General features: G+C 38.1%; 1 protein-coding gene across 1 annotated transcript in view; it reads right to left on the bottom strand.

The window, feature by feature from the left end:
• Positions 1-1,431: 1,431 nt before the first annotated feature.
• The window catches only part of LOC136857894 (sphingomyelin phosphodiesterase), an 86,447-nt gene continuing 69,262 nt past the window's right edge, over positions 1,432-18,616 (bottom strand). Inside the window, exons 7-10 of the mRNA XM_067136937.2 lie at positions 17,594-17,764; positions 8,685-8,865; positions 8,369-8,559; positions 1,432-1,724 (exon numbers count right to left, since the gene is read on the bottom strand). Coding sequence (XP_066993038.1) covers positions 1,562-1,724; positions 8,369-8,559; positions 8,685-8,865; positions 17,594-17,764 — 706 coding nt within the window. The 3' untranslated portion in view covers positions 1,432-1,561. The remainder of the gene's footprint in view (positions 1,725-8,368; positions 8,560-8,684; positions 8,866-17,593; positions 17,765-18,616) is intronic.

The following is an 18,616-nucleotide window of genomic DNA, read 5'->3' as shown; positions in this document are numbered from 1 at the left end:
TTGTTTTGGACTTATTTATTTTCATCTTGTACTCCTTACCCAAGACTTCATCCATACCATTCAGTAACTTTACATAAAATAAATTTCATTGTAAAGTCCGTATAAACTTTTGGTATTGTAAAGGTGGAATATTGACTTAACCTTAAAGTATTCAGTAACTTCTCGAAATCTTCTGCAGTCTCAGATAAAATAACACTATCATTGGCAAATCTCAAGGTTTTGATTTCCTCTCCTTGGATTGTGATTCCTTCTCCAAATTCCTCTTTGATTTCCTTTACTGCCTGTTCTATGTAACCATTGAAAAGGAGGAGGTACAAACTGCAGCCTTGCCTCACTCCTTTCTGGATTGCTGCTTCTTTTTTAAAGCCCTCGATTCTTATCACTGCAGACTGATTTTTATACAGATTGAAGATAATTCTTTGTTCCCAGTATCTGCGAGATATTCTCCTGGAATCTGAGATTTTACTTTTCTAAGCATTTTTCATGAATAAATGTTCTGAAGTGGAAATATTCTTAACAGAATAATTTTCACGATTGTACAGAAAAGTGCTGGTCAGGTATTCTCTAAAATCTAAAATATAACTAAATAACATCTCTGTAGCAAATGTCTATGACCAAGCCACTTAATCTTGAATGATCAGGAATTTTCAAACACAGAAATCTTTCAACTTTTGGGGAAGGAAATACTGCTGCTTATGACTAGTCATAAAAATTGCCAGCAATCCAATTACAGCAATGGGCAGTGAATACTCTACTCTCAAACCTGAATGAAATATCATGTATTTCTGATGTCCCAGACCAATTAGTTGGGAAGTATAAATAAAAATAATTCACTTACATTGAAGATAATTAATCTATTTATTTGCCCACATGTCACACCGTTTTCATAGTGTACTATTCCCACTAATACTCTTCAAAATTATGCCATACTTCATAATTAATATTTATGTTAGTTAAATGTATGAATTAAAAAATAACTGGAAATATATTTATGAGTTAATTTGATGAGACTGGGTTCTCATTTTACAGAAAATGAATTTACAGAGCCATACCTTCTCAAAGGCTGGGAACCGCTGTACTAGAGGACACTCCTACTGATGCAACTGATCTTGCAAAGAATCATCTGAGGGACAATGACCCTGGAGAGTTTTACAGGCAATTACTAAATTGTGAATATTGACTGCAGTAATTTTTCCCAGGTGCTGTTAAATCATGTTTGTTTGGTTTTTATTTATTTATTTATTTATTTATTTATTTATTTATTTATTTATTTATTTATTTATTTATTTTATTTATTTAATTAATTTTCTGCAGCACACACCACTAGTACAGCCTTAAATTGAGTATAAGAAAGACTGTCATGAATATTGGTAGAAGGCAGAGGAGATGATAGAAAATTGAGTGATATTCACAAAATATATTGACAGGAAGCAGGAAGATTCACACATTTCATGGTTTATTGAACTTTTATTTTACAGAAGAGAGCTGTCTCCACTTTCCAAGGAAGGGAGGTACAACAACATTAGTAGGTTTAGTTATAAGTTTGAGAATTTATATTGTTTTATTCATATTTCTTAAGTCTATTTGCATTAAATTCCTCCAGAAGCTCTTCACACTTGGTTTTATCTGTAGCATCAGTCTGCACAATTCCACACAGCCTTGATCTGAGACAGGAAGTATCACATCCAGAAGACAGAAGTGGGTCACCATCTTTCACAAAATATCTGGGAGGGAAAAAAATGAAAATAAACAGCTATTCCATAACTGATACTTTCTTCCAGTGTATTCTAAAACCTTTTAGAAGTACAAAAACAAATTACACCTAATGATATTTCTGTGGTTAATTTCAAACTCCATAATTTTCACACTCCAGTTTGTTACGTGTCTGTTCTGATTTTTTAAAAATCCTTGGTGATTTTAAGGAACAGGTCATAGAAAACAGGCCTGTTATAACAGGAAAGAATTATTTCATCATGTCGACCAGTCTTGAACAGTAAAATCTGTAACCCATAGTAGGTGACATGGTACCTGAGCTGCAAGAAAACGTTTAAGTTTTTATTCTGGATAATTTTATTTTGTTTTCTCGGTGAAAATGTTTTGTGTATCTCGAGAAATTTTTTTCTAGGTAAAGACTATCCGAAAATTATTTTGAAAGAAAATTATTTAGAAACAAACTGTTTGGACATATGAAGAAAAAAATGTGTTATTATGTTTCGTGTATCCCAAGAAAGTTATGTTCTTTTTTTTCTTCTAGGCCAAAAGATTATTGGATAAGACTGTTAAAGAACTTTTTAAAAAATGCCTCAAGATATTTAAGACATTTATTCGATTGTTTCAATTATTCCAGTGATAACTAGAAAACTTGAAGATTGTATAATTTGGTCTTGCTGATTTTATATTTTAAAATTTTGGTCCAGTTTAAAAATGAACTCCTGAACTCCCTATACCGACACGTGTAAGAAGTTAATGGTTCAATTGTTGCATCAGCAATTTCTTCATGGCTTGTCGTTTGCTTGATGCCCATATAAGGTTAGGGTTTTTGTAATTGGTTGTAATTAGAAGTGTTGTAATTGGTTTAACATGGAGGTGTTTTCCGATTGGCGGTTTGATATCGAACGATTTCCGGTATGATGTGAGGTACGCGTGTGCTACCGTTTTCTTGTCGTCTTTTTGTTTTCGATCTTTGAAGGGGTCGGACGCACAGTGCGCACGGTCCGGGTCTACGGGGCCAACCTACCCTAGGGTAAGCACGTTTAATTATCTTAAAATTTTGTAATATGTGATTATGTTTTTTTCTTTCTAAATTTAACTTTCGTGTGTTTCGGCCTTTCTTCTTAAATTTCGCGAAATGTAAATGTTCTTATCCTGCCAGGAAATCACCTCGGATCTTAGTTTGGGCAACTTCATTTATGCCTCGGTGTTACACGAGGCCACCTTTTGTTTTGTGGTGTTATTGGTGTGTGTGTGTGACGTGACGGTTGGTATGGGTATGGTCTGTGTCGTATTTTAGGTAAAGTATGTACGCTCAGAATATGATCTCCCCATGCACCAGAATGGGAATGGTAAGGCAATGCACCAAGAAAAACACAAGGCATAAACCAGTATACTAATCCAACTGACGCAGTACCAATCAACGCACGTGATGCCGTAGCAAAAGGGATGTAACAACACTCCAAAAAAAAAATATAAGTCCGTCCGTTCACAAGTTCTCAGGTAGTTTTCAATTTTCAAGGTGAAAGGTTTTCAGCGGAGCGCATAACGGAAGCATTTTCACTGAGTCCATATATTCAGAGGAACCGAGGTAGGTACAAATTTCGTGAGGGCAAGGAAAGGCGTACGACAACAAAAAAAAGGCAAAGAAGAAATAGTTTTTTCATAATAACAATATAATAACAAAAACACCCAGAAGAAACATTTTACAAGCCAAAGAAAACAACAATCATCCAAAGGTCAGTTAGTTTTGACTTCCAAAAGAGAAAAAACAGATGGGACGACCATATTAATTTTCTGATTTGGTTTTAAAGAGAACAGCTAGACTCAAAACCTTCAATAATAATACAACCTCTTTTACATGAGGAGTGTCCTACACAAGGAAAACAGAAATTTACGTATGAACACGAAAAAACATTAAAATTTAGAAAGACATATGGGCCACTGCACAATAATACATGTAGAAAAAAAAAAAAAAAGGGGCGGAAGGGATGCGGAATAGGAAGGTGGGGAAAGGGGAGGGACGTGAAAGAAAACGGTACCAATGGCTGCCAATAGGGATTTGGAAAAAATAGGATCAGTCAGTATCGATGAAATTCGAAAATAGCAAACAGAAGCTAGGTGATAGTTCAATTGATTCTATTCATGCGTTTGCTCGGGAAAACAGTTGAATTTCAATGGTTCATATCGCAGCAATCACTTGACGTATCACAAAGTCCAACTTCGGAGTAAGATGGTAATGTAATTCCAAAGTAAGGTACCGCTATCAATAGCTGCAGTTAGCTTATTATCAACATGAACTGTCATTGGTAGCCAGTAACGGCAATTTGAAAATTAAGGAAGTGCAGTATTAGAAGAAAGTTCAAAGAACAACATGGAAATGAAATAAATTAAAGTTTTCGCTCACCCGTCCAGCAGTCGTAGCTTTTCAATGGTATACAAAAGCACATTTTAAAAGAAACATTGCACTCAGTCCAGCTGGTAGCAAAATAAAACCAAGTCCTCCCTCCACACAAATCGTCGTGTTCATCCCAACTCGCTGCTCAAGCCCAGAGCAGGCCAATTTATATTCAGGTAGAAGCGTCCAGAAAGGACGAGAGCATACAGTACCCAATGCGCAGCGAAGCGGTAGGGGAAGGAAAGGGGGAGGGTAAGCAGCACGAGCAGTTAAAGCTGGACGGGCGAAGAGAGCACAGGCAGGTTAGTAGCGGCATATGCAGCGTAGTAAACGTAGAATCCATAAAACAGTAGAAAAATTCGGAGCACGTTATAGTTTGGAGGTTTTCTTGTTTTAAAATTTATTTTATCCTTAAGGTTGCAATGTGTTAATTTTCCGTCAGGTTGCCTCCAGTAGCTCTGTATAAAGAAATTACGAGAAATGTTTGTAGTCGTCCTATGATGGACCATCCAGAAGATTGTCTGTTATATCTTATCTGGTTTATGGTTCAAGATTCAAGTTGCAGTTGTATTTCTGTTCCTTTTTCACGATCTGTTTTCTATACGTTTCTGTTCTTTTCTTGGTTTCTCTAATTATATTTTATACGAAGGGTATGGGCGAGTATGTTCTTTTCCTTACAACAACCTACGATCTTACTGCCTCATAGGGTCCTAGTCCGCTTTCCACACTATTCCTGTATGTAGTTGTCATTTAGAACCTTAAGTTTTTAAATATCCTCTTCTGCATCTTTTATTTCATTTACGATTGTATTTTTAATGTATGTAGCCAACCTTATCCTTGCTTCCGTTGTGTTTTGATAACTTGCGTGATACCGTTAATACCATATTGCTGGTATCGGAAAGATGGTGATGATTATCTTTTATTATTGTTATTATTACTTCGACGTTCGCATTTTATGCATCTTTTTGGCCGCGAAAATCAATCCAGGCTACAAAATCCATCATCATGGTCGACGCTGACATCTGAGTGGTGAGAAGCAGCAGTTCGCCTTAATGTTTGCCACCACTGCCAATGGAAGAAATTGTTGTAGTACATCACATTCCTAACAAAAATTGCACTTAAAGGATTGAAGTTTGTAGCTAATGTTTCAGAAAATGGGTATAATCAGCAAAGTGATGTTGGATTGGATCAAAAAGGTGATGAAATATCAACCTGAGAGTCTGCTTTGTAAACAGTCCTTGTTTGTGTTGGATAGTTTCCCCAGCCATTTTATTCAGTTAACCCATCTGTGTCATATGATGAGCTGTGGTCACCCGCGGTGTTTTGGTGCATGAATCAAATGATGAGCTCAGCTCACAATGACGCAGTACCTCGCTTACCTTCGTATATTAGATTCCCTTTGCAATATAATTTCTAACAATACACACTGTAAGGAATTAGAGGCATGTGGTAAACAATGCTGTCTATATTTCTGTGACACTGGAATTGTTGAAAACAATTTATTTTCATCGGTATTCAGTATTTATTATGCAGTAGAACCGGTTTTGCAGTAACGACGACGACGAAGAATGAAAGCGCTTGTAGATTTTGTTATAGATGGCAATTATGGCAATAATGATGTTTTAGAGGATAGTGATAGCAACAGTGAAAGTTACTGAAGTGAGCAGAGCATTGAAGAAAGTGACAGTGAAAGTGCCGTGCCAGCTTCTTCCAAATATGCCTGGCCGGTGACACAAAAGAACCATAGTGACTGGAAATTGGAGAAGACAATAATCCTGATATATATAAATTTCATGGATACAGCAGTGTTTCAGAAATATTATGAAAATTTTATAGAGTCTGCGCATTGTCAGAACTTGTGAAGATTTTAGAGTACATGGATCCACTCTTTTTGGAATTATTTCAAATGAAACATTTGTACCACAACGAGAAGTATTCAAGGAATGAACAATGGGTAAGTCATAACCTTTAATGGCATGAATGCAAAATTTGAGTGAATTATCTGCATTAATTACTTTTTTTTTTTTTTTTTAACAATTTGTTTTATGTTGAACCGACACAGACAGGTCTTATGGTGATGATGGGATAGGAAAGCCCTAGGAAAGGGAAGGAAGCGGCCATGGCCACAATTAAGGTACAGCCTCAGCATTTGTCTGGTGTGAAAATGGGTCAACTCGCCAGGTAGTTATTATTTTATGTATGATTTTGTGTGACAAGTACACTCAAACTATGGGCGGGCAAATTAAATCTGATTCCACAGTAAAAAAATTTTTTTTTGCTATTTTGCTTAACGTTGCACCGACACAGATATGTCTTATAACAACGATGGGATAGGAAAGGTCTAGGAAGTGGAAGGAAGCGGCCTTAATTAAGGTACAGCCCGGCATTTGCCTGGTGTGAAAATGGGAAATCACGGAAAACCATCTTCAGGGCTGCCGACAGTGGGGCTCGAACCCACTATCTCCTGATTACTGGATACTGGCCGCACTTAAGCGACTGCAGCTATCGAGCTCGGTCCACAGTAAAAAATGTGGCCATTTATTGTGATTTGAATGGATTAATGAAATGCTGTCATGAGGAAGAATAGACTGATTTTGATGTGAATAATGGAAAGGAACAAACAAATGATGCATCAAGTTATATGTAGGAAGATAGGAACACAATGACAGATCAGTGTCAGAAGAAGGAGCAATAGAAAAGGAGACCAGGATGGACATAAAAATGCAAAAGGACAAGGAGAGTCTCCACATATCTTCACACACTACTGTCTTCAAATATACAGGCTCTCTCCTCATCAATCCGAATTTTTCTGCACCCATTTCTATTCATCCCCCAACAAGCATGTTTCTGCTTCCTGGTTCATCAAACTGGGGGCTTCAACGTTTATATTGGGGCCATCTTGCGACTCATCTTTAGTCTTTTTGTGGGAAGTGCGGACAAGAAATCATTAAAAGGGTGATGTTTGAAAGCCGTAATCATACCGAATCAGAAGAAAACAGTCCGACTTGTTGGCTGAATGTCAGCGTACTGACCTTCAGTTCAGAGGCTCCCGGCTTCGATTCCCAGCCGGGTCGGGGATTTTAACCTTAATTGGTTAATTCCAATGCCTGGGGGGCTGGGTGTGTGTGGTGTATTCACTATTAGAAATCATCCTAGGTAGGGCCCTCATCTTTACAGATATGCAGGTCGCCTAAAAGGCCGTCTTTGAGAAAAAGGCCTGCACCAGGCCTCTCCAGGGACCATACACCATTATTATTATTATTATTATTATTATTATTATTATTATTATTATTATTATTATTATTATTATTATAAGAAAATAGTGATGACCCTAAAACTTGTCAATAATATACCAACTGACAATTTATTGTTTGCTTTGTCCTTTCTGCTGCCTCTCATCTCTGGTAGATGGCACTGCTGATACAATTACAAAAACCAACCTGTCAGTTACAGCAAGACTTACTATCCATCACTTGTTTGTTTATTACCATAACTTAGAGAGTTCCTTTCCTTCTCCTAGGATTTTCCTCAATTTAAGGGGATAAATGTGTCATTTTCTGGTAAATCACATCACATCTCAAATCTTTTCATGTCATTCATGTCAATTTTATATCAGTGCTCTAAACAATTGATATGATTGATTTTCTATTTTTCTCCTACATAATGAATCCCTTTACATCTTCATCCTATTAATTTTAAAAATTGCTGTGTGCATATTATGCGGTATGGAATGACATTAGTATATGAATAAGCTTGAAAGGAATTTTTTAAATTAAGAAAGATCAGAATATGAAGATAAAGTTGGAATTCAAGAGGACAAATTGGGGTAAATATTAATTTATAGGAAGAGCAATTAGAGATTGGAATGGTTTAACAACGGAGATGTCTGAAATCGTATAGGTAAAGACTAGGTACACAACTGATAGGAAATGTGCCGCCTGAGCGAATGAGCAACAGCCTTAAGGCAGGTAGGTAGGTTGGTTGACAAGCCCAAATTATTATATTGACTGAAATAAGAAATACGACTGGGTTCAAACTAGTTCTTTAAGAAAACTTTGAAGTAAAAGATTTTAAACTTTGTGAACAAGTAGTGTTTGTGAGTTACACTCTTTGTATAGAGTATGGAGAACTTTCCCACTACAAGAACTCCGAACTTCCCATGTGTGCCCAAGAAAGTACCCTGCTGATGCACTAGTTCTCATTCCTTGGTTCTGAGTATATAGAATAAGGAAATATGAAATGAAATTTGAGTAAGCATACCTTTGATATTGCTCCAGAAGTTCATGGTGTGCAGCCATTCGATGAACTAATTCATCTAATGCTGTTGGTGTCATGGACTTCACTCCATAAGCTTCTCTAAATGAGTAGAGCTTATACCATTTAGGTTTCTGTTTACCATTTTGGTTTGCTTCAGTCAGGTTATATATCCATGTTTCATAATCCAAGACAGCCTACAAACAAAAATTTGTACATTACCCTGTCTGTCTCATGAGCAAATTCTTTAGACATAGCAGTTCCATTCCAGTCCAGCATAGTGAGCATTTTACATACACTGCATAACAAAATAATATCTTACCCCTGTAGTAGCATCAACTTTATAGACACGATAGTTGGAGTTCAGATCACTATAGGTAGTAACGCTGCCACCATCAAAGGCAATGTTAGTGGCTCGAGTGGAATCATTCAGGGAATAAAATAAACGGAATTCATCCTTGTGTGTATGTCCATTGAAAAGGGCTATGACTGTACCTTCAAACCTGGAAAAAAGTTATACATTAGCACAAGGAACAGATAGTATTTTCAGAGGATATAGTGATATTTTTGTAACAGCTTGTACATAACAACCAACAGCTGTTCTTTATAATTCTAAACAGTTTGACAGACACATAATTCCATAGTGATCTCAATATCAGTCATTATGAAGGCAGAATCTAATGTGATCAGTAGTAAATATAGAAAAGTGTGTGGGTAAATATAGGCATGGAAAATAATGTTAACCCTTTGAATGTCATCTGAAATTGCATAGTTCTATGCTAGTGGTTCTCAAACTGTGTTCTACAGAACCCTAGGGTTCCACAGAGGTAGTTCTGGGGTTCCGTGACATATTTTCTGCAATAGTGACCAGCTTGGTCTGTCTATATTCTAATAAGATGAAAAGTGCACTGTGTGTTTAAAGTTTGTCTTGGCAACATGGAAAATAATGTATTGCAGCTCCTTAACACCTTCGCTCCTGTACAGGAGTATGGTCATTTAAGCACACAGACTCCTGTGGCCCGTAGAGGTTAAAGTCATTTAGTGCTCGTTCAGTGTAGCACGCTCTGATATGTTTGTGTTTTCAGAGACCAGAAGAGTTCCACCTAAAAGTTCATTTTTCTTCCGGTAGATGTCTCATGTGTCCCTTTTCCTCAACACTGTACAACGCTCCCTTTGTGTTCTTTCTTTCATTGGTTACAAGCGTATTTTAGTCCTTTTCAAACTAATTGAAATTTCAAGTGATCACAGTTGTGTACTAGACAAAGCATCAAACGAGTAATTTTTTTAGTAATAAGAGTGATTCCAGAAGATGAAATGTGTGATATTTTGCACAATAATGATAGGTGAAAATCCGATAGCTTCAGATACAAGAAGTTAAATTGAGTTGATTACATATGCAGTTAAAGTGCTGGAAGGCTGGAGGGTGAAAAGTAATCTGGACAGGAACAACAGTGGCAGTAATTCAGAAAACAGGTGTTGGATTGCAAGACTTACCCAGGAGCAGAAGTGGACTCTGACCACAACTTGTTTGTGATGAAATGCCATCTGACATTGAAGAGATTGAAAAAAGGGAAGGAATGCAAGGAGATGGGATCTAGACTTGAAAGAAAAGAGTGTGAGGGATTGTTTCAAGGAACATGTTGTGCAAGGACTATACAAAAAGGCTGAATGAAACACAATGAAGAAGGAATGGACAGTCGTGAAGAATGAGATCAGTAGTGCTGTTGAAGAAAGGTTAGGAAGAAAGAGAAGATCAACTAAGAATCAATAGATAACTCAGGAGATACTAGACCTGACTCACAAATGATGAAAGTACAAGAATGCAAAAAAAATGGGGATACAAGTGATTAAAGAATGAAGTAGACAGGAAGAGCAGGACAGGTAAGGAAGAATGGCTGAAAGAGAAGTGCATGGATGTTGTATGGCTGTAGAAAAGGTAAATTCTCCATAAGGAAAATCAAGGGAACCTTTGGAGGAAGGAATCTAGGTGTATGAATAATAAGAGCTCAGATGGAAAACCACTTCTAGGGAAGAAAGACAAGACAGAAAGATGGTAGGAACATATCCAACAGTTATATCAAGGTAAAGAAGTAAGGTAAGGGTGTATTCTGCCCTAAGGCAGGTCCAAACCTCTGCAGAGGTGTGCCTGAGCCGGAGTTTATGTACGGTAGGGTGGCCAGTTCCTTTCCGCTCCTCCATTCCCTTACCCCCATCAACAGCGCGTGGCAACCCATCCAAATCTTGACCATGCCCAATGTTGCTTAACTTTGGAGATCTCAAGGGATCCGGTGTTTCAACACGGCTACAGCCATTTGCAAGGTAAAGAAGTAGATGATATGATTCTGGAAAGAAAAGAGGCTGTTGATGCTGTTGAAATGGGAGACCAAATTTTGAGGTCAGAATTTGACATAGCTTTGAGAGACCGAAATACGAACAAGGCACCTGGAATAGATGACATACCTTCAGAATTACTGGCTGCCTTAGGAGAAACCAGCATGGCAAGGATATTTCATTTAGTGTGTAAGATGTATGAGATAGGAGAAGTGCTATCCGATTTTAGGCAGAATGTTGTTATAGCCTTTGCCAAGAAAGCAGGTGCTGACAAGTGTGAAAACTACCACACCATTAGTTTAGTATCTCATGCCTGCAAAATTGTAACATCTATTATTCTATACAGAAGAATGGAAAGACAAATTGAAACTGAGTTGGGAGATCAATTTTGCTTCAGAAGAAATGTAGGAACACGTGAAGCAATGCTGACTTTATGTCTGATCTTAGGGGACCGAATTAAGAAGTACAAGCCCACGTACATTGTATTCGTAGATCTAGAAAAGGCATTCGATAATGTTGATTGTACCAAGCTATTTGACATTTTAAAGATGATCGGGTTCAGATACCAAGAAAGAAGAATTATCTACTATCTGTACGAAAATCAGTCTGCAGTGATAAGAACTGGGGGCTTTGAAAAAGAAGCAACAATCCAGAAAATAGTGAGGCAAGGCTGCAGTTTTCCATGTCTCCCTTTCAATGTTGATATACAGCAGGTGGTAAAGGAAATCAAAGAGAAATTTGGAAAGAGAATCAATCCAAAGTGAGGAAATCAAAATCCTGAGATTTGCTGATGATATTGTTATTTTATCTGAGTCTGCAGAAGAAATTTTGATATGGTATGTGTAACCTTTACTACGGTGGTTACACAAAACAAGTAATAAACACAATAAAGGAGGGAAATAAGAGCACTTACACACTATCAGAAAACACTATACGCTCAGAGAAACATCAGCTGGCCTACGCGGATCTCAGCCAACAAGAACATAATATGAAATATCAGTAGGGCCAACTAGTGGATAATAAACCAGGAAAGTGGAAACAGGCAAGACCTACCAAGGGCATGGACATGGCTTGGATTGCAGATTCTGAAATGAATCACCGTGATCCTTAAATTTGAAAAATATTATTTACAAGTGAAATTTTACAAATACTTTCCGAACAAAGTCCACCAAATTACAACTTACGAAACTATAACCTCCGTGATACACATATCTTAGCAGTTCTTTGGTAATGGGCTTCACTACGAGTTTCAAACTTCAAACCAAACTATACAACTAGTTACAGATCCAGTAGTACAATGCAAGTTAGTAGGTTAAACCCAATTACAATTCATGGTGAATTGAACGTATTCTCCTAAACTCGTACATCAAGAGACACTGAACCACCAGAGGCAAACCCCAAGGTAAATGTATTAATTTACAATCTACATATTTTGTGAAATAAGAAAAGGGAATGCCTCAAAAACAAACAGGCAAGCCCAGCTGAAAAGCTAGGGCATCCTAAATAATAAATTTGGCGAATCTAGGTTAGGCTAGGGCAGACTCCTATACGAAATTGCAAACGAACATTACGGAAATTTTAACCGGAACGGAAAGTAAGAGTGCTTACCCGAGGATGCGCCATTTCGGAAGCGAGGCGTTGCACATGATGCAGACCAACACAGACCAAAGGCAGATCAGGCCAAGACAAGACCGAATAATCACGATCGCTGCCTCGCTTATTATATATAGGAAAACTCTGGCTTGGAGTAGCCAATCAGAATGTATGAGTCCGCCCATCCCCTCCTAGGTTCACCAATCACAATTCCTACTCCCGTCACGAACTTTAACTAACATTCTCGAAGACACACGTTCGCGAATCTTCCATTTCCAGAATAGTGAGAAATTCCAGAATAGTAAGAAAATTCCTTCTAGAAAACATAACCCACAAAAGGCACACACCCTGTTCAACAATTTTCTAGATACTTCCAGTAAGTTTAGAATAGAAATCTACCATTTACAATTACATATGTTACAAATATTACACAGTACAGGTTAGGTCATTACAAATAAAACGTTATATTATACTTTACAAATAAAGTCTTCAAAAATACTTTCCACTTCCACAATACTGTTCACCTGTGACAGTATGGATAAAGTCTTCGAGAAGGAGTACGAGATGAAAATAAATACAGTAAGTCCAAAACAAGTCTAGTCAAACAGAGTCAGGTGATGCAGGAAATATTAGATTAGGAGAAGAAGTCTTAAAGGAAGTAGATGGATATTATTACTTGGGTAGTAAAATAACTAATTATGGCAGAAGTAAGGGCGACATAAAATGCAAACTAGTATAAGCAAGGAAGGCCTTCCTTAAGGAAAGAAATTTGCTCACTTCGAACATTGATATAGGAATTAGAAAAATGGTTTTGAAGACCTTTGCCTGGAGCTCAGCATTGTATAGAAGTGAAACATGGATGATAACTAGCTCAGAAAGAATAGAAGAATAGAAGCTTTTTACAGAAGTGTACTGAAGGTGAGATGGGTAGATCAAATCACAAATGAAGAGATAATGAATCAAATTGGTGAGAGGAGATTAATTTGGCTAAATTTGATGAGAAGAAGGGTTAGAATGATAGGGCACATCTTAAGACATTCAGGACTTATTCTGTTGGTTTTTGAGAGTAGTGTAGGTGGTAAGAATGGTAGGGGTAGGCCAAGGTATGAATATGACAAGCAGACTGGAGCAGATGTAGGATGCAGTAGTTGTGTAGACATGAAAAGAGTAGTCTATGGACTGATGACTCAAAAAAAAACAACAACAACAACAACAACAACTACTACTACTACTATAACAACAACTACTACTACTACTACTACTACTACTACTACTACTACTACTACTACTACTACTACTACTACTACTACTACTACAACAACAATTCTGATATGAAGCACTTCAAATAACTAAAGAGTATATGTAACCGTCCAACAAGTAAAAGAGTAGGAATGTCAGTATTGCCTTTAAGCTGTTACAAAATTAAAACTCATGCCTGCTAAGAGTGCACACTTAAAGCAAGCTGGTATGCTTCCGTATGGAGCCTAATATCTATTAGCCAGTCAGAAACATCCTTCCCTTCCCTGGGTTCAGCTGAGATAGTTACTTTTCTATTAGGGTTGCCAGTGTAACATTATATTTCTGGAACAGCTTAGTGTGACAGAACAGACTTTATCAGGTTATGATACTAACGCCTATTTCTATTTTAAATGCTAGTAATGTGAATTTGTGTCCTCCTCCGGAAGTGGTGCAGCTCTTTTCTGGCACATCCTCCAAGAGAGATGAGTTGCATGTACCTTTATTAACCACATACCAGCCCTCCTATTGATCTTAAATTTCTGGCAGTACTGGGAACTGAAGGCAGGCCTCCATAGACAGCAGCTAATACTGCTAACTGTTACACTATGGAAGTGGACAAAATTTCTGTCCTTGTTCTGAGGTGGTGTACGAAGTTCGATCAAATATAAATGGGATTTTTGTTCTTGAACTTCAACAGTTGGCAGGACTGGCCTTGAACTTCTGCTATGCTTAGGTGGGACTGTTAGGAGTGGGGAGAGCATGCTGTTAGATATTTCCCACCGTTTCATCAGTAACGCTCACAATGTCGGTGCAACAGGTGCACCCCTCCACTGCCCAACGCACACTTATAAAATTTCTTGCTCATGAAGGAGTTACAGCGGACAGAAATTTGCCAGAGATTCACTGCACAGTTTGGTGGTCGAACATTGTCAAGGACGCACATGTTTGCCTGGCATAAATAGTGCAAGGAAGGACGAGAACATGTGGGAAATCAGCAACATGATCGCTGTCCTCAGACCAGCATTACAGACAAAAACGTCTGTGCGGTTAAAGACATTATTGACGACGATCGACAGGCGACAGTATCAGAGATTGCAGAACAAGTTGAAATCAGTTATGGGAACTGTCAAGCAATCATCACAAACGACCTGCAGTTCCGGAAAGTTTGTTCCAGATGGGTCCCTCACCTTTTGACCGAAAATCTGATGTTGAGACCTGTGGAAGTCTGTCAGAGGCTTACAGCAAGGTTTGCAGAAGAAGGTGATGCATTTTTAAGTCGGATCATCACCTGCGACACAACATGTGTGCACCAATACACTCCTGAATCCAAACAAGCCAGTAAGGAGTGGCGGAGGAAAGGGGAGGCAGCACCAGTGAAAGCCAAGACTCGACTGTCAGCTGGCAAGGTTCTTGCAACCGTTTTTTTTGATCAGCGAGGCATTTTGCTGATTGAATTTTTTTGCATGAGCGACTCACAATCAATGCTGCTTACTACTGCGAGCTGTTGAACAAGGCGAGGGTTGCATATCGACGCAAAAGGAGAGACCAACCAATTCGACTGGGCATCTTCCTCCACGGCAATGCACGGCCCCATACTGTAGCTCTAACTGTCTCCAAGCTATAGGAAATGCACTAGACTATACTTGATCATCCTCCTTACAGCCCGGACTTATCGCCCTGCAATTTCCATTTGTTTGGACTGCTTAAAGAAGCTCTAGGAGGGCAACGATTTGAAGATGACGAGAGTGTGGAAGACTTTGTGCGCAACTGACAGGTGACACTACCCTGTTCTTTTTATGATGAGGGCATCAAAAAGTTGCCCATACGCTGGCACAAATGCATTACCAAAGCAGGAAACTATGTGGAAAAATAAATTGTAATTGCCTTGTGTTTTTCAATAAATGAATTTATATAAAAAATAAAATCCTGTTTATATTTAATCCCCCACCTCATAGCTTTTTTTTTTGGACTGACTCCCAATGAGGGTGAGCTGTCTGTACCTTTTTAACCACATACCAGCCCTCCTACCAATCTTACACTTCTGGCAATCTGGTTAAGACTGAACAGAATTCGGTGTGGCACTGCTCGAACTAGTGCAGTCCTACATCAGTGGGGTTGGATAGACTCTCCTCGATGTAGCTGTGGTTTTGAAATGTAGACTATCAACCATATAATGCAGGAGTGCCATCTACACTAATTTCCTGGTTCGTTGGATGAAATCCATTTAGCTAGCCCTGAAGCAATCGCAAGGATTACAAACCTTTCATTCCAAATATGAAAATATGGTCCTACTGCAGTAAACTGTGTATTGTGAAAATGTATTTCTTATTGTCTTGAATGCAACATACACTAAATAAATAAACTTCTGGCAGTACCAAGAATCAAACCCAGGCCTCCAAGGACAGTAGCTAATAGTACTAACCATTATACTATAAAAGGTGAAAAAATTTGTGCCCTCATCCGAAGGTGGTATAGCTCTTTAGAGGCACACTCCCAATGGAGGTGAACTGCCTGTGCCTTTTGAACCAAATAGCAGCCTCCTACCACTTAAATTTCTGGTAATACTGGGAATCAAATCCAGACCTCCAAGGACAGCAGCTAATAGTGCTAAACATTACACCACAAAGGTGGACAAAATGCTGGTTAGTAATACACGAACAATAGGCGACGACGACACAAGATACAGAGTAATAACTAATGGGAATGTGATGATGCTACAAAATTGATTACACTTATTCCATTGCCTGTTTGAATTTTCAACCATTAATTTATTACTTTTTTACTGATATAATATTACACGGTAATTATCTAACAGTTCATTATTTTACTAGAATGCACATGGATAAATAAGTCTCCGGGAAAACTCAAGCATGCAAACATGTGTAACAAGGTTTCCACCATTCACTGTTTTCACTCATTAGGGTTCAGTGATATAAAAATGTTTGAGAACCACTGTGCTATGCTAAAAGTGCCAAGCCCAATTCCCTAAAAATGCAGAGTATTTGACGAACATTCATAATTACTTAGCTATTAAGGTTTGTCACTTGATATTTTTTGTGGGGTTGGGGGGGGGGGGGGAGAGGGGGGGTAGGGAGCAGCAGCTGCCCTACATGCCATTCTCTCTTTTAATATTCCAAAAATATAATTAGTGACAAGTATATACATTATAAAATATCCCTTTTGGTTTCAACTTTTTCATCTAAACCTTCTTTTCTGTTTGCTAGACCAAAAATTGGCACTAAATGGAGTGTTTCACGACTATACTGTAATTAACAACAAAACAGTTAATCACTGACAAAAATGTAAGATTTCAGTTATCTGGCTGTGTTATTTAGGAATTTGTAAAGAAACAGGCGAAGCACTATATTTTTCTCTTTTTTTTCCTTTAAAAAAAAATACTGCTGTGATCAAACACATCTTACAGCTACACGAAGTGAATGAAACAAACCATTAACATTTCAAAATTCACAGCACACAAAATATTTCAAAATTCACATTGTAGCAAACCCTACCCAGTTTTCTTTGCTTGTTGAGAAGAAGCTTTGACATAGAAACAACGATGGGTTTGCATGATAAACACTCCCACAACTATTTCCCTCTTTACATACAAGTACACTTATTTGCTGTTCTTTGAGCCAACTGCAAAACTGGACAATGCCACTCTGTATATCAGTCAGTTGCCCCTCCCTCCACAGAAAATATATTACGGGTATTATTTGAAAGCAAACTACCTACAGACGCCTCTTGTGCCATCGAGTGAATATGGAAATAACTACACAAGTTAAAAGAAGAGTTGATCATATCAACAACGGCACATCTCGTAACATTTCCGGCTGTTCATATAATCCACGTTGGCAGGAGTTTTTCAATGATTTAATTTCTAATGTTAGAGAATGGTCTGCCTAGGAATGGAATTTTCCTAGTATCCTCTTGTAATATAACTTCCTTTTCTCAAATTCTTTGCTCTCCTCTCATTATGTGATCTTCTTTCATATACTCTACTTGAACACACATACAATAAGCAGCATAGGGTGGTATTAGAATGACAGAAACATACAACTGTTTTACCTATCAATGATCTTCCTGAATTCTCTATTCCAAATGTAGTGACATTCGCTATGCCCTGGAGGAATATGTGCCAGTATATGGACTTTCTCACCATCCTTTTCAGCTTGAAGCAATGTTTCTGCAAGCCACTGCAATTGTTTTCCTGGATCACGAGAATCATACAGCAACCACCTGGAAGTGAGGATCAATTTGTTATTAACACTCCAAACCATATTTATTTACAGTTATATTAATATTTGATCTGTGGTCATCTTTTAATCCATGCTATAAAATGTATGAATCATTTAAAAGGGGAAAAAATTTAAACCATAGAGTTATTAAAAGATACAGTTCCTAGAAGGAAACTGTAATTTAATTTCATCAATTGCAAATGTTAAAAATATTTAAGCTCTTTCAGTCTTTAGGCTTTTTCAACCTTGAAATTACCAGCGTTTCGCCCCAGTGTAGCAGTGGGCTCATCAGATGGAATACAGCACCTTTCCAAGATGTTGACGCCAGTGCACTGTTGAGACACCACTGCAAGCCTCCTATGTAGGACAATGCAGTGACGGTGTACTAGGGGAAGCATGTGTCTGCACTTGTATAATTGCCTGCCTTTGGTCTAGGTCAACAGCGCACTAGTGCCAGCGTCTTGGAAAGGTGTGGCATTCCAACTGATGAGCCCACTGCTACACAGGGGCGAAATGCTGGTAATTTCACGATTGAAAAAGCTTAAAGACTTAAAGAGCTTAGATGTTGTTAACTTTTACAATCAATGAAATTAAATTATGGTTTCCTTCTAGGAACTTTATTTTTAATCTAGGCCAAGGGTAGGCATTTATACAAGTGGAGGCACATGCTTCCCCTAGTGCACTGTCACTGCACTGTCCTACATAGCAGGCTTGCAGTAATGTCTCAACAGTGCACTGATGGTCAGGCAGACATCAATTTTTTGGAAATGAGACAAAGCCTCTCATAGTGCATTGGCACTGCTGGGGCTCCAGGTGGCCTATGCAGTGGCCTCCAGAGTATGCACCAGCCATG

This window comes from Anabrus simplex, chromosome 1 (genome assembly GCF_040414725.1).
Source record: "Anabrus simplex isolate iqAnaSimp1 chromosome 1, ASM4041472v1, whole genome shotgun sequence".
NCBI lineage: Eukaryota > Metazoa > Arthropoda > Insecta > Orthoptera > Tettigoniidae > Anabrus > Anabrus simplex.
Note: the sequence above shows the minus strand (reverse complement) of the source record. Positions and strands in the feature narration are given on the sequence as shown.